Raw genomic sequence first — 15,441 nt, 5'->3', positions numbered from 1 at the left:
ATGAAATGGCGGGCTGGGATTGGCTATTCACGACCCGTTGTCATGGTGATGGTAGATGCCATTCACTTGGCAGCTCATATTTTCTCGCTATTGAAAGGAGTTTATTAGACCGTAACTGAAGCGTATAAAGGCATGATTCCGCACTATACTATTAAGATATTGTAGTTCTGAAGTGTTCCTAGGGTTAGTAGGCTTGGATAAGGAGTATAACACAATTTAGATGGTGTGAAGAGCGGATGTTTTCGCGCGAAATTCAAACAATTCCAGCCTCTGATATGATTACGTATTAGACTTAAGATATTGTAGTAAGAAAGTATCTGTGGGGTTAATAAGCTTGGGTAAAGAGTATAGGGGAATTTAAAGGACGTTTAAGAGACGGAGTGTGAGGAGAAGGTGTGTCAGCGCGATTCAAGTAATTCAAACCTGTCTGAGTTGATTCCACAGAAGACTCTTAAGATATTATATTGCTGAAGTGTTCCTAGGGTTATTAAGATTGGGTAAAGAGTATAAGGGAATTTAAAGAGTGGATAAGGGAGGGAGTGGAGCGATTTGATGTCATACAGACCAAAGCCAGGTTACAGAGGGATTTTATCTTTTAAAGGGGGCGACTCTGTTTCCTTGACCGAGTGACGAGGGAGAAGAAAAAAAAATAAGAAGAGACATCAGCCACTGAACCACAGGGAGAGGAGTGAAGGTCCTTTCTCACTGCTCCCTATATAAGACACAGGGAGAGGAGTGAAGGTCCTTTCTCACTGTTCCCTCTATAAGACACCATACACTCTAGAACACCAGGCCAGAAATCAAGAAAAACGTGCTATTACAATATAGGTGAAGTTTAAGGACACGTCAGTAATTCAGCAGCAGACAATATTTCACAACTCTGCTCCACAAAACTTCTCGCAACGCAATCGGAATGTTTTAGCATGTTGTTCTTGTTCTGCTGTAGTTAAATGAATTACAGAATAAACAGGGAAGATAGATTTTTTCTTTTTTACTCAGAAACATAAAAACGTACATAATTTCTACTAGAACCTGATAAAAATTAAGAAAGATAAGACGCCAGATCGTTTGAGGATACGAGTTTCTCTTCTGTTATATAAAAATTACAGAACAAACAAGAATAGATGGATTTTTGTGCTAGTCATGAAAATGCCTTTGAAAACCTAAATAACAGACCAGAACATGATAAAAGTTCAGATAAGACGCGGGAAGATATGATAACACTGATTCCTGTTGTGTAATAAGTTGAATTACATAAGAAACACGTAGAGCTGGATTCTTTTTTTCCTAGAGTCACGAAAATACCTCTGAAAACCTAAATAGATCTCTAGAAATTTATAAAAGTTAAAATAAGACGCTGGACCATTTGGTAACACGAATTTCTGCTCTGTACTAAACTGCATTACAAAACAAAAACAGTAGCTACTGTCAGTTGCCTCAGACACCCGAGTTTATGTGAGGAAAAGAAGATGAGGTTTAGAAGAGGAGAGGTGGTGTTGTACATATTGAAAATTAGATCTTAGACCGCGAATGTTGCACAAGTTAATGAAGAAAAAGTTGAGGGGGGTGTCAAGACACTTAGGGTCGTCGACAAAAAGGCAGACAGACCTGGGGACATTTATGGTCCCCTCCCCAGATGTTGACAGGTGAAGAATGAATGGGTCTCTCTCTCTCTCTCTCTCTCTCTCTCTCTCTCTCTCTCTCTCTCTCTCTCTCTCTCTCTCTCTCTCTCTCTCTCTCGTCATAATTATATTTCTCACTATCTCAATATTCCTCCATAGTTTAAATCCCTCCATCTCTTTTTGTCACCCTGGACTTGTCTCTCAGTATCTCTATTTTACCTAATATATCTAATTGGTAGCCATAATTTCTTGGTGTGTAGGTTATATTAAGTTTGTATCTTCAGTATCTCTCCATGTATAATCTTTAGATATCGTTATCTCTAAGTATTGCTGTGAAATTCCATAGTTTTTCATAATCTTGTTTCTGGAAATATACATTTTGTCATATCTCGATTATCATAATGGATTGTTTTTCGTAATTGAATTTATAATATTTATTCAATTATGCTTATTTGTATATTTATTTATTTATTCGTTTATTTGTTTATTATATATTTCCCTGATATTTTTTTCTCTCTCTCGTCACAATAGATAGCATACGCGTGCAAAAATATATATTACTTTAATTTTTCATCTATATCCTCGCACCCTCTGTGAAAACCCTCTGTGGTATGCTCATAAACTTGTGACCTTCGTGGCATCTCGTGGGGTGCTATCTTTGATCCTCTTATATTACTGCTAGACCATTCTTTTCTCCTATTCAACATTTAAATTTCCAAAGACAAAATATGCTATTATCCAGGAAATAATGATGAAATAGAGATATCTTTAGTAAACAGCCAAAATAAGGAGTTTCAATTTATAGTAAAAAGTTTCAGATATCTTATAAGAGTGCTCTATGAATACTTGGATCCTCTTATACTGTGCATTCTGTCATCTATTGTTCTTGACGTCACATGTTTTCTCTCAGCTCTAAGTGAATGTTTTCGTACCAGTGAGTTTTCTTATTTCATCGTTCAATATAAATGTTTTGGTACAAATAAATTAGTATATAGTGTTTATTTTCTTGAGATTTTGATCTAGTTACATGCAAAATAATGCAATAAACAAGATGTATTCGTTTGAGGCAGTAGACTTGATGTACCGCGGTGAGATATTATTTGTCTTTTATATAAAACACACCAAACTGTGTTAAAATATTACGAAAATCAGCAAAATCCTTGTTTTTCGTTCAAAATTTAGGTTCAGAGGCCACTGATAGACAATGTAGCTTTGAATAGATATCTTAGGCAAACCTGTGTTTTTCTGTTGATTTATTCTGTTTCTGTATTGCAAAACTTTTGCAAACATTGACTCCATTTGTTTTGTATATTGGTAAACTAAACAAGATGCAAACGGTCCAAACCTAACGCAACACAGTGTATGCCTTGATATCGTCGCTAATACTACAACATTTACAATTTATAACCAGAAACAAGGTTTTCCACAGACTGGTAGATATAATTAGATACACATTTAATCGTTGCACAATAATTTGGCAACACAAAGATAGAAATGCTTTTATTGCTAAGGAATCTATACAAAAAGATATATTTCTCGTGATGTAATGCATTTAACGGTTTTACCCCCCCCCAAATCACCTCCCCATCACCTCCCCGTCCTCTGACTCCTCCCCATCTCCTCATTTACCCCCCTCCCCACCAAACCCAAAGGGACCCAACCCACCCCTTCCAGTTTTTAGGGGGGACTTCGCTTTGCGGAAATAAATTTTGCCAATATCTCTTCCGTGTGTCGAGGAACTTTGATAAAATCTGGATAAATATTTGGGCATTGATAATTTCTAAATATTTATTGTGTTTGAGCAGCGAAATGATCGTGAAATGAAGTGAAATATTACGCAAATCTCGTTCAGAATGCTGGAAATTGTCACATTCAGAGCATTTCGTGACTTTGCAGGGTGAATATGCAAGATACGCTGTGGATTAGTGATTGCACATGGGTAATGCAATGGTGGCCACGTCTTGCAACCTGAACAACACCACTGCAGAAGAAGAACTCAGAAGAACTGATTCGGAACCTCCTCGAAGCCGCCGCCTCCCGTGCGCTAGCAGGCTTCTCTCTTCCATTTCTTGCACTTCTTCCTTGACTTTCCTCTTGACGTCTTGGATCTTAGCACCTCCCATGCTGGTGCACTCAATTTCCCTTCTCACAAAGTCGGGAGTCTTCCTTACCATGCTGTCTCCAATGACACGTACTGGGGCTTTCTTGATTACCATTCTCTTCTTCCTTGGGCGTCTGTCTGTTCTGGCCACTTCCACCACTTCTTTCTGGTCTTTTCTCTATTCAGTCTTCGTCGTCTGTGCTTCTGCCTCTTTCATCAGGTTTTCTGTCTGGGTGCTCTGCTCCACTCTCTCTTCTTTTTCCTCATCCTGGTTCCTCCATTCATTGAGGCTCTTGCTCAGGCATTCCCTGCAGAGGAACACCAGAAGCTCGAACCCCAGCGCCTTCATGTTGGCCTCCCTCATGCCCACACAGGCTACATGGAACCAGGCCATGCATCTCTCGCATGCCACAGCCCTTTGCCTGTTCGCCACACTCTCTTCGCATGAACCACACGCGCTCATCACCATTTTCAGGGTATTTCAGCACACAGGCAAGAAAAATAAACCACAAAACTCAGAGAAAACTCAGAGAGCAAGGCAAAGCCACTTGTTCTCCTTGTACCTAGTGGCCAAGGTGCAGTCATGGGTGTCTTCTGTACATGATCTTGATCTTGATAGTACAGGTGGCTCGGGATCACTCCTAAGCCAGGCCTTTGGATCGGCAACTCCTGAAGGAAAAAAAAAAAAAAAGAGAAACGAACAGCATCCTTTATACTAATTACTCCTACATTTGGCACGCCACATTCTCTCCAGAAACTCTTTCACCGCCTCAACCATCCTTGCATTCTCCTTTACACGGTCCCAGCAAGAACACCATCCACTCTCTTCCTGTCTTCTCCACTCTTTCATTCCTGTCATGCCCTAACTCAGTCAGTATCACTTGCATCATCTCATTCCTGTCTCTGGCATACTTCACACATTCCAGCACCACATGTTCCACCGTCTAATCCTCTCCCATGTCACATATTTGGCACACTTTGCTGCGGGGCTTGGACTCCTTGCGTTCACATCCATACACTGTGCCCTCGCTCGGAAGAGATCACCGCCCAGGCTTCCATCATACCACCTTTCATACATCGGGGCCTCTTTCTCCTTGTACCTAGTGGCCAAGGTGGTTCACACAGTTCTCCACAGAGGAGCAGTCATGGGTGTCTTCTGTACACTTCTTCTCACATTGTACACTTCTGTACTCACCTCTGTCTTCATGATGACATAAAATATAAGCAGGCAGTTATATCAGTGCTAAAATTATACAACTGTCAGTTTTTATCTGAAAAAAAAAACTTACCTGGCATGGGTGAACATTTAGGAAAGCATGTTTTTCACAACAGTGCTAATTAATCTCCATGCAAGACATACCAAATAACTCATGCAAATTTTCTTTAGCCATAAAAATCACCTCTATCTCTTACAGCTATGTAAGTTTACAATAATGCTAAATTGAAGAGATTAACCCAGGCCATCACAGTTATGCTGCATGTCAATTCAAATGACATCTTTCAAACCTTTGACTTCAAATATGACCACACCATCTCATTCAATGTGGATGCTCCAGGAAGCCGTGCCACCATGCTGCTTAACCACATGACTATCCCATCTCCTTACTGTTGATATCTTTCCTTACTGCTAAGTAAAAAGTAACCCATCCATGTGGCCATAACTCAGCACCAAATATTTGTACACATGAGCATTAGATCATACAAATATCTGTCATTTAACTCAGCATTGTGAATTTCATTACTCACGAGTTTTGCTGAGCTCAGCAAGCATGAAACTTTAGTACACTCAGTGGCTGCCTTAGCAAAAAATTATTCCCATCATTTACTAATAAAGGTAGCACAAACTTTCAAGGGTCTAGAAAAAAAAAAAAAAAAAAAAAAAAAAAAAAAAAAATATATATATATATATATATATATATATATATATATATATATATATATATATATATATATATATATATATATATACTCGTATATATATATATATATATATATATATATATATATATATATATATATATATATATATATATATATATATATATATATATATATATATATATATATATATATACAGTAAAATCCCTCTCATCCGGCATTCGAGTATCCGGCAGCTTCAAGTATCCGGCACATTTTTCCCCGAGCCTTAAAAATCAATGTGTACTCATAAAATCGATTAAAATTCCCGCGCGAGGCATACTTTGTCCCCCCGCCACCAGAGCGCACTGCTTCGCGCCACCCGCGGCCCACTGCACTGTGTTTACTCTGTGACTCAGTCCACGTGTGCACTGTTTATCGCCTGACGCCTTCATCATGCCTAAAGTTGTAGAAAAGAGGAAGCGTGTTGTGCTTACACTTAAGCAGCTGATCAGATCAGCTGATCTTTGTTATGGTAAGATGCGTGAGTGTAGGGTGGTGATTGTGGACATAATTTCACTTCTATTCACGTATCACGATAATATGCATACATGTATCTTCACTTTTCCAAAGATAGATTTTTTATTAGAAATTTCATTTTGAAATAAGAACTAAGAAAAATTTCAAATTTTTTTTCAAAATTTTTTGACAAAAAAAAAAATCTAGCACGGTATGAAGAGCCTTTTTTGAAAATCTATCTTTGGGGAAAATAGCCCGTTTTTTCCTCTTTCCAACAATACCTTTACATCTCCGCTGTCTTGTAGGACAACGAAGGAGAAACGCTTGATGTGTGAAAAACTTAAGTTTTGAGATACGAGCCGTTTTCTTCTGAGAAGTTTGTATAATTCCATATGTTGAGTTTTCTGGTAAAATTTTACATGCATTAGGATAAAAATTATATAACCAAAAGGAAACCATCATTTATGATCATATTCAGGGCTAACTGGCACCTGGCCCCCTCCTGTATGACAGGATATTACTCACTCGCAGGTGAGTTTATCAGAGGGCGCCACCCTCCTCTTTGTCGCCAGGATCATTAGAAGCTGCCTGGCTGGTAGTCTTCACTTCCTTCTCTTGAATGGAGCTTTTTTTTTCGTTCCTCTTCTGTACACAAGTAGTTCTTCTGCTTTCTTGAATGCCTAACCCAGCGAGAGTTTTGAGTCACCAAACCCAAGAGAAATTAGTAAACCTGGATTCAATATCCTAAGTGGTGATCCAATACGGTCACAGTGGTAGCAAACTTGACTCTTTTGGTCCCAATATACTTAGTTCTGCTGCATCTAGCCCATAGATTAGAGTGCTGTGGTGGTGGTGGTGAAATAAAGGCAGCGTGTGGTGGCGACTTGTTACCACAACGCAACTCCTCTTGCTTATTTTTCTTTTTCCTCATCTTCTTTGCCGCATTTGTCCGTGCACGCTTTGCTTTATTATAACGAGGCATCCTTCCAAATACAAAAGAAACTGGAGTAGCCTTGGATAGCGGAGTGCAGACAATCTGATGTCTCACTGGACTGACCGCAGTGGCCGGCCTCCCTCGGAGTCCCTCGTGGACCATCAATGATGTTGCCAACTGAAGCTCCACATGTATTAAGAAGAAAAAAAAAAAAAAAAAAAAAAAAGAAAACACAAAAGAGAAGTAAAAAAAAAAAAAAAACTGCTCCAAAATTATGAGTTTCTAAGCTAGGTGACCGAGCACCTGGCAAGAACGTGGCGCGTGGGGCATTTAAAGCCCTTTAATAATGGTAAACAAAGGCGATTTAAAAATACAACTTGCGGTTTTCACAGAAAACTTCAGACATGTTAAGAGTAACTATGATGTTAATAACTCAATTTTGACCTCTGGGTTGAAAAATATATTTTTTTAAAGCGTCCCCTCTCCTCAAGGGAGAAGAATGTGGAGCAAGGTCGAATATTGAACTTACGTGGGTCTTATGCAAAAATCTAGGCCAGTATTCTCTCTCTCTCTCTCTCTCTTGGAAAGAATGAGAGGAACGCAATAATGTTATACTAGGCTAGAGAAAATGATACGACTTGAGAAAAAAAAAGGAACATAAAAAGAATGGATGGATAAAAAAAAAAAACATTAAAAGAATAAGTTTGGAAGAATGAGACGATTGAAGACAAGAAAATGTAAAATGATATTAGATTAAAAGGAATGGCAGGAAAGTAGATTTATAAGAATGAGAAAACTTTTTATTCATTTATTCGTTTTCCTCTCTCTCTCTCTCTCTCTCTCTCTCTCTCTCTCTCTCTCTCTCTCTCTCTGTGTGTGTGTTAGAAAGAAATCCATGCCATTTATATATCAATCAATGTCGATGTTGATGATTGATAAAAAAAAAATAACCATAACAAACTTAAGGCCATTAACGCGAAAGAGGAGGAGGAGGAAGGGGAAGAGGAGGAGGAAGAGGAGGAGTTGTCCTTTCGTTACTAAATACGCAGTAACTTCCTTCGTGACCGCTATTACCTTACCTCCCCCTCTTGCTCCTCCTCCTCCTCGTCCTCCTCCCTCCAGTCTCATTAGCCAGTCTTCTCTCCCTCCTTCCCTCCCTCCTTCCCTCCCTCACTATTTACAACACACACGCTCGCCTTAGTACACACACAAAAGGAATAAAGAGTAAGAGGAGGAGAAAGAGGAGGCGGCAAAGTAGTTTAGACGCTAAGCTAATTATGAAAACGTTTTTAGGTTCTGTGCAAGATGAATGGGTGTGGATAAGGAGCCGAAAAATGTGTCTTGGCGTCAAATGCTTTATTGAAACAGGGCTTGGTGGAAGATATTGCAAGTTTTCAAGGGTGCTTTCATGGTTTCGGTAACAGATTGATGCGCTCCTGTGGGTGTTATTGTGGAATTGATATGATATAGGTGTTTTCATGATTCCACTGCTAGTTTGATGAAGCCTAATGGAAGTTATTTGAGGCTTCCAAGAGTGATTTTATGATTCTAGCACAAAGCTGAAATAATGAATGGCTTTTTACTGAACAACTAAATAAGAGCTGATAAAGTTGCGAAGGAATAGATTACTGAGAGAGAGAGAGAGAGAGAGAGAGAGAGAGAGAGAGAGAGAGAGAGAGAGAGAGAGAGAGAGACTTGAATCCTTTATTTCTGAAACATAGACTCTTGAATCCCTTATTTCTGAAACATAGACTCCTGAATCCCTTATTTTTGAAACATAGACTCCTGAATCCCTTATTTCTGAAACATAGACTCCTGAATCCCTTATTTCTTAAACATAGACTCTTGAATCCCTTATTTCTGAAACATAGACTCCTGAATCCCTTATTTCTGAAACATAGACTCCTGAAACCCTTATTTCTCAAACATAGACTCTTGAATCCCTTATTTCTGAAACATAGACTCCTGAATCCCTTATTTCTGAAACATAGACTCCTGAATCCCTTATTTCGCGATGACCAAAAGGATTAGAATAGAAACACAGGTGAACCCTCTATATTTATACACAGGTGAGCGCACAGGTATATGTACATACACACACATACACGGATATGTACAGTATTATGGTTATGTAGAAAATTCAAGACCTATACAACCTACAGACTGACAGACGGACAGACAGACAGACTGACAGACAGACAGACAGACTGACAGACAGACAGACAGACACTCATGTTCTCTTCTTCCTTCTCCTCCTCTTTTTTTTTTTCTTCTAGTTAGCGCATCAATGGCAGCTGGTGAATTATGCATGCTTGAGGCGCGCGCACACACACACACACACACACACACACACACACACACACACACACACACACACACAGACACACACACACACTAGGTAAAGAGTTAATAATTCTGAGCAAGGGGAGTTTTTTGGGACCACGATAATAATAATAATAATAATAATAATAATAATAATAATAATAATAATAATAATAATAATAATAATAATGATGATAAGGTAGAAAAAATATACAAACCAGAACTGTCCGTATTTTCACGTAGATTAAAATTAAATAGTTATATTATTAAATTTCATCATGACGGGAGCAGCGGCGGCAGAGAGAGAGAGAGAGAGAGAGAGAGAGAGAGAGAGAGAGAGAGAGAGAGAGCCTAATAGCACCTTCTCTTACTCTAGGGAAATCTTGAAAGCCTCAGCCTGTGTTACCTTGTTGACTGGGAGAGGGAGAGAGAGCGAGAGAGAGGGAGAGGGAGAGGGAAAGGGAGAGTGGGAGAGGGAGAGGGAGAGGGAGAGGGAGGGAGAATGAGGTTACGGGAGGACTATAGAGTATGTGATTTGGGTGTAAAGCGAAAAGAGTAAATTGAGAGAGAGAGAGAGAGAGAGAGAGAGAGAGAGAGAGAGAGAGAGAGAGAGAGAGAGAGAGAGAGAGAGAGAGAGAGAGAGAGAATGCTAAGTGAATGATGAGAGAACATTACGTATAAATAATTTTCATTCAGTATTTAGTAACAACAGTAATAAATGAATAAAATGGAGATTACTTGATGGGTGCACGAAAGAAAGAAAAAAAAGTGATAAATGAATGAATAAATTATTAAAAACTAGAAGAAAAATCAAGTAAATCATGAAAAAAAATCATAATTGTAACTTTTTATTCTCAAAAAAAAAAAAAAAAAACTTAACGAGCAAATTTTTGAAACGAATAAAAATGACGAGTTTTTTTTTTTTTTGTATTTATTTTAATTTTTTTTTCTCTTCTGTTTCGATTTTCATCTATTCTCATTTCTCTTCATTTTCTTTACAGGATGACAATTGGCGAGGCGAGGAATCTGATTGGTGGCTTATAAGGGTGATGTGATCTGCTCCGCTATTGGCTAAGCAGACCCCCGGGGAACAGGTAGACACATGATTGGCTCAGACGATCGTGGCATCTGGGCGCTGATTGGCTGACTGGCTGCTCGTCTTTTTTATGTATACCATGTTTAATAATTGATAAATAGATATAAATTAATGTAAATAGATATAATAAACGAGATGAATGAGGATTGTAAGAAAAAAAATGCAGTTTCCGTAGCAGAGAGAGAGAGAGAGAGAGAGAGAGAGAGAGAGAGAGAGAGAGAGAGAGAGAGAGAGAGAGAGAGAGAGATCAAATACAGTAATTCTACATGTAAAAAAAAAAAAAAGAAAAAGAAAAAAAAAAAACACCAGATATTATTTTTCCTAGGTGTTCCAAGATGTTTGTGTCCCTGACGAGGTGGCAGACGAAGGAAGATCCCAGCCCCTACTACAGTGTACAGGAAGGGCGCGACGTCAGCGGGTCCTCGTGACGGAGACGCTGACGAGGGGGAAGGAGGCGAGGTGACGTGTGACGGAAGCCGCTGGGAGGGTCTCAGACGAGTGGTGGTGGAGGTGGTGGTGTTGATGGCCACGGCAGGAGAAGTAACAGTAGTAGTAGCAGCAGAAGGAGCAGGGAGCAGCGACAGGAGCAGGGGCCTGTTGGGTAGAGGGGGTGTCTTTAGAGAGAGAGAGAGAGAGAGAGAGAGAGAGAGAGAGAGAGAGAGAGAGAGAGGTGGTTATAATCTATTTAATACATATTTTCTCGTATTATTATTATTATTATTATTATTATTATTATTATTATTATTATTATTATTATTAGTAGTAGTAGTAGTAGTAGTAGTAGTAGTAGCGGAAACTGAAGACAGAAAGGAGGAGAAGAAGAAGAAGAAGAAGAAAAGAACATTATCTAGTACTGTCCCTTAACACTAACTACTACTACTACTACTACTACTACTACTACTACTGCTAATGCTACTACTATTACCACAACATTTTCACCGTTAGGAGCGGAGGAGCCCAGGACAGAGGCTTGGTAGGGCGGCCTCGTGGTCAGAATGTTCTGTGCAGATTGCATATAAACCCCAGGAATTTCGGCTTCGCAGCGGACCCTCAGGCTTCCCGCTTCCTCCTGCAGTAGGCGCGGGAGGAGGGAGAAGCGAAGACGAAGCTTAGACGTGAAGAGTTTGTCATCATCCTCTTTGTCTATCTGTGTTTCCAGCCACCCAAGAGGAGCCTGGAAGAGGAGGAAGAGGAGAATGAGTACTGGAAAGAGGAAAAAAAGATGAAAAGAGGGAGGAATCAAGTGTTTTCCTAAGGTTTGTTAGGAAGGTAATGTTTGGGATTGAAAAAAGAAGTAATGCTTGATGGGAAAATGAATGCTTGGGGAAATGACGGGTGTGTAAGAGGAAATTCTAATGTTTTTAGGAAAGGTTAGTGTCTGGCGGAAGAAATGGATGTTTGAGGGGATAAATTAATGTTTCAAGGGAAAATGGATGTTTGGACGGGAAAATGGGTGTGTGAGAGGAAATGTTAATGTTTGTAGGCTGAAAAAAATGAATGTTTGAAAGGAAAATATAGAAGTTTGAAGGGAAAATGGATGTGCAAGAGAAAAAAAAAAGATGTTTGAAAGAAAAGAAATGAATGTTTGATGAGAAAATGATTGTCTGTCTATCTGAATATCTGTCTCACTCCCTGTCCCTCTACTTCTTTGTCTATCTGTTTCTTTTCCTCTGTTTATCTTTGTTCCTCTCTCCCTGTGCTTTTTTATATCTTTGTTCCTCTGTTTATACCGTCCCCTCTTTCTTTATCTCCGTTCCTTCATCTTTTTTCTCATCCCTCTGTCTATCTTCATCTCTCCCTCTCTCCCTCTCCTTCTTCCTGTATCTATATCTCTGTCCATCTGTGCCTCTGTCTTTATCTCTGTCCTGTCATCTTTCTTCCCATCCCTCTGTTTATCTTCACCCATTTCCTCCCCCCCCCTCCTCTCTCTCTGTTCCTCTCCCCGGACTCACAGGCTTTGTGTTGACGGTAAAGTTGAGGATCGCTGCTGGCTTGGACTTTCCCGAGGTGCAGGTAAGGTCCACCCAATCCCCGGGCAGGTACTGGCTTCTTACTCCCGAGATGACTGGGGCACCGTCAGGCAGGTCTTGGTGGGGCGGAACATAAGAACATAAGGGTTGGTGCAGGAAGCCGTCAGGCCTACACGTGGCAGGTCTGTACACGATGCCAATATATGCCACGATGTTGTTGGTATTATTGTTATTGCTGTTGCTATTGTTATTATCTAGTATTATTATCAGAATATAAGAAAATAAAAGTTGGTGCAAGAAGCCATGAAGCCTACACGTGGCAGTCCCTGCTCCCTAATGACTCAACACTAACATTCTCAGTCTTTTCCACTCATCTACCACTCTTATAACCAATTCGAGGACAGGAGGACACCAGGGAGAAGACACCAGGAAGAGGACACCGAGAGGAGACCAGGAGAGAACACCAGAGGTCACGAGGATAAGGAAAGAAAAAGTTTTATAATATATCATGTAGGGAGGGGAAAAAAAAAAAAAAACAGGGTACAGGCGAATGCAGGAAAGAGGGAAAAGTTTTGGGGAATGGTATGAAGAACTGGAGGAGGAAAGAGAATAAATGAGAGGAAGGAAGGGGGAAAAAAAAAGTACGCAAAATATTATGAAGAACAGTGGAAAGTTGTATAGAACATAAGGAAAAGAGGAAAATGTTATGAAGAGAGAATATAAATCATGGAATAGGCTACAGATTTTTATATTATGAAGATTATCTCGAAATATTTGTTATAATACCACATTCTGAAATTTTGTGAAATAGAGGCGAAGGAAGAGAGAGAGAGAGAGAGAGAGAGAGAGAGAGAGAGAGAGAGAGAGAGAGAGAGAGAGAGAGAGAGAGAGAGAGTAAAAAGTGAGTCATCTGTAAATAAAAACACAATTATTAATCTCCGCAGAAAGAAAATCGGGCTTTTATTTAGGTTCTACTTTGCGACGCGCAGTTTCTGGGGGTAAGGAAGTGAGAAGGCAAACTTGTGTAGCCGCCAGCCAATCGCCAGTGGGAAGAAAATAATTAAAAAGGATAGTTTACAGTGGCTTGGAGGAGATGATAAAGAAATAAGCTTGTGAGTATTCCGTAATCATTTTATTAGCAGTTAAAACCTTGATCGTCTTAATTATTACATGATTTAGTTGATTACTGTAATGTTAGGCTAGTCATAGCGGGAGCACTGGTATGTTAGTATTGGGAAAAGTATATTGTATCTAATCTCAGGTATAAAATGATCTTATTAACACATTTGGCAGGGGAAAGGGTTTGCAGTGATATGTCAGGGTGTATTAGAAGCGACAGGTAAAGTAGAGGTGAAGGGAAATTAAAATCATTGTTGTTTTGGTTTGTATCCGCCTCTTATCTCAACGGTGTTACTATTCAGTGTTTTCTGCAATTTTGTTCTGATAGAGTGAATGACTGCATGAAGTTGTTTCTTTGTTGTATATAGATTTTTTTTTACCTCATTATTATTCTTTATTTTGTGAGAATGATCATAATACGTTTCTTTATTCTTTTTTTTCTTTTTTTCCCCTTTCGTAGAATATAAACGCATGATTATGATGATAAGGATTATAAGTAAAACAATATTAGGCTAACAATAATGAATGCTTAAATGGAGAATTTAAGAAGAATAACAGGAACATGAAAACACAAGACTTAAGTTAACAATGGTGAATACTTGGAAGATAGGAACAAATAAAGTATTTAAAAACAGCAAAAAATGAATATAGGCTAACAATAATGAATGTTTAGAAGAAAAAAAAAACAACAACAACAAGAACAAAGGAACACTAAATAACCCTTCAGAAGAGCCCACAGTGATGAACCTAACCTAACCTAACCTAACCTAACCTGTGTGAATGATTGTATGGGTGTGAGATGCCTCGTCTGGCCCTCATTAGAGTACATATAGAGATAAATAGAGGCTCCATGGTGCAAGGGAAATACTGCACAGAATTGTAGGATTACGTCTATTAGATTTACGAGTAGACTAAGTGAATCACGTTAGCAGTGTTGTCTTGTAGTAGTAATATAGTTGTAGTAGTAGTAGTAGTAGTAGTAGTAGTAGTAGTAGTAGTAGTAGTAGTAGTAGTAGTAGTAGTAGTAGTAGTTGTTGTTGTTGTTGTTGTTGTTATTGCTGCTTTTACTACTATTACTACTACTACTACTACTACTACTACTATTTATCTATTTTTTTTTCTAAAGAATAACTTATGTTTTATTTTTCTTCCACAGTCGAGGATTAAAACCACCACCGCCACCACCACCACCTTCACCAACACCACCACCACCACCACCACCACTACTTAGATGAAAGGCAAGTGCATAGCTAATGACTTGCATCTTACCTGTATATTCTAGCCACATGTACTGGGTGTCTTTCCCTTACCTGTCTCTACCTGTAATCAGCTCACGTGTCTGAATTGAACTGACCAGGTGAAAGCGGTGTGTGTGTGTGTGTTTCGCTTCTGTTAATCCGATTTTCCAACATGACAGAATCCACACACACACACACACACACACACACACACACACACACACACACACACACACACACACACACACACACACACACACATAGTAGTATTATAGTACACGTACTCAGTCAACTTTAGTGGGAGGGAAAGGAGGAGGAGGAGGAGGAGGAGGAGGAGGAGGAATAAGAAGAGGAGGAGGAGGAAGAAGAAGAAGAAGAGGAAGAGGAGGAGGAGGAGGAGGTACAAAAATATGATGCTGCGGAAGAGATAACAATGAGGTGCAGAGAGTAAAGAAGAGAGAGAGGAAATGAGAAGTTTGTGTTCTGGAGGAGGAGGAGGAGGAGGAGGAGGAGGAGGAAGGAAAAAGAAGAAGAGTAGGAGGAGGAGGAGGGAAAAACGTTTACCGCTACAATGGAAGACTTACACACACACACACACACACACACACACACACACACACACACACGTGGTAAACTGTGCATATCTTTTTTTCGTAATTTAAT

The 15,441-nt window shown here is 39.4% G+C and overlaps 1 protein-coding gene across 2 annotated transcripts in view; it reads right to left on the bottom strand.

Annotated features, from left to right (window-relative positions):
• Window positions 1-9,914: 9,914 nt before the first annotated feature.
• The window catches only part of LOC135089883 (uncharacterized), a 95,403-nt gene continuing 89,876 nt past the window's right edge, over window positions 9,915-15,441 (bottom strand). For both annotated transcript variants that reach the window (XM_063986073.1, XM_063986074.1), the window contains 3 exons: window positions 12,404-12,537; window positions 11,391-11,625; window positions 9,915-11,045 (listed from right to left, as the gene is read on the bottom strand). In XM_063986073.1, coding sequence (XP_063842143.1) covers window positions 10,942-11,045; window positions 11,391-11,625; window positions 12,404-12,537 — 473 coding nt within the window. In that variant the 3' untranslated portion in view covers window positions 9,915-10,941. The remainder of the gene's footprint in view (window positions 11,046-11,390; window positions 11,626-12,403; window positions 12,538-15,441) is intronic.

The sequence above is a fragment of the Scylla paramamosain genome, chromosome 33 (genome assembly GCF_035594125.1).
Source record: "Scylla paramamosain isolate STU-SP2022 chromosome 33, ASM3559412v1, whole genome shotgun sequence".
Taxonomy (NCBI): domain Eukaryota; kingdom Metazoa; phylum Arthropoda; class Malacostraca; order Decapoda; family Portunidae; genus Scylla; species Scylla paramamosain.
Note: the sequence above shows the minus strand (reverse complement) of the source record. Positions and strands in the feature narration are given on the sequence as shown.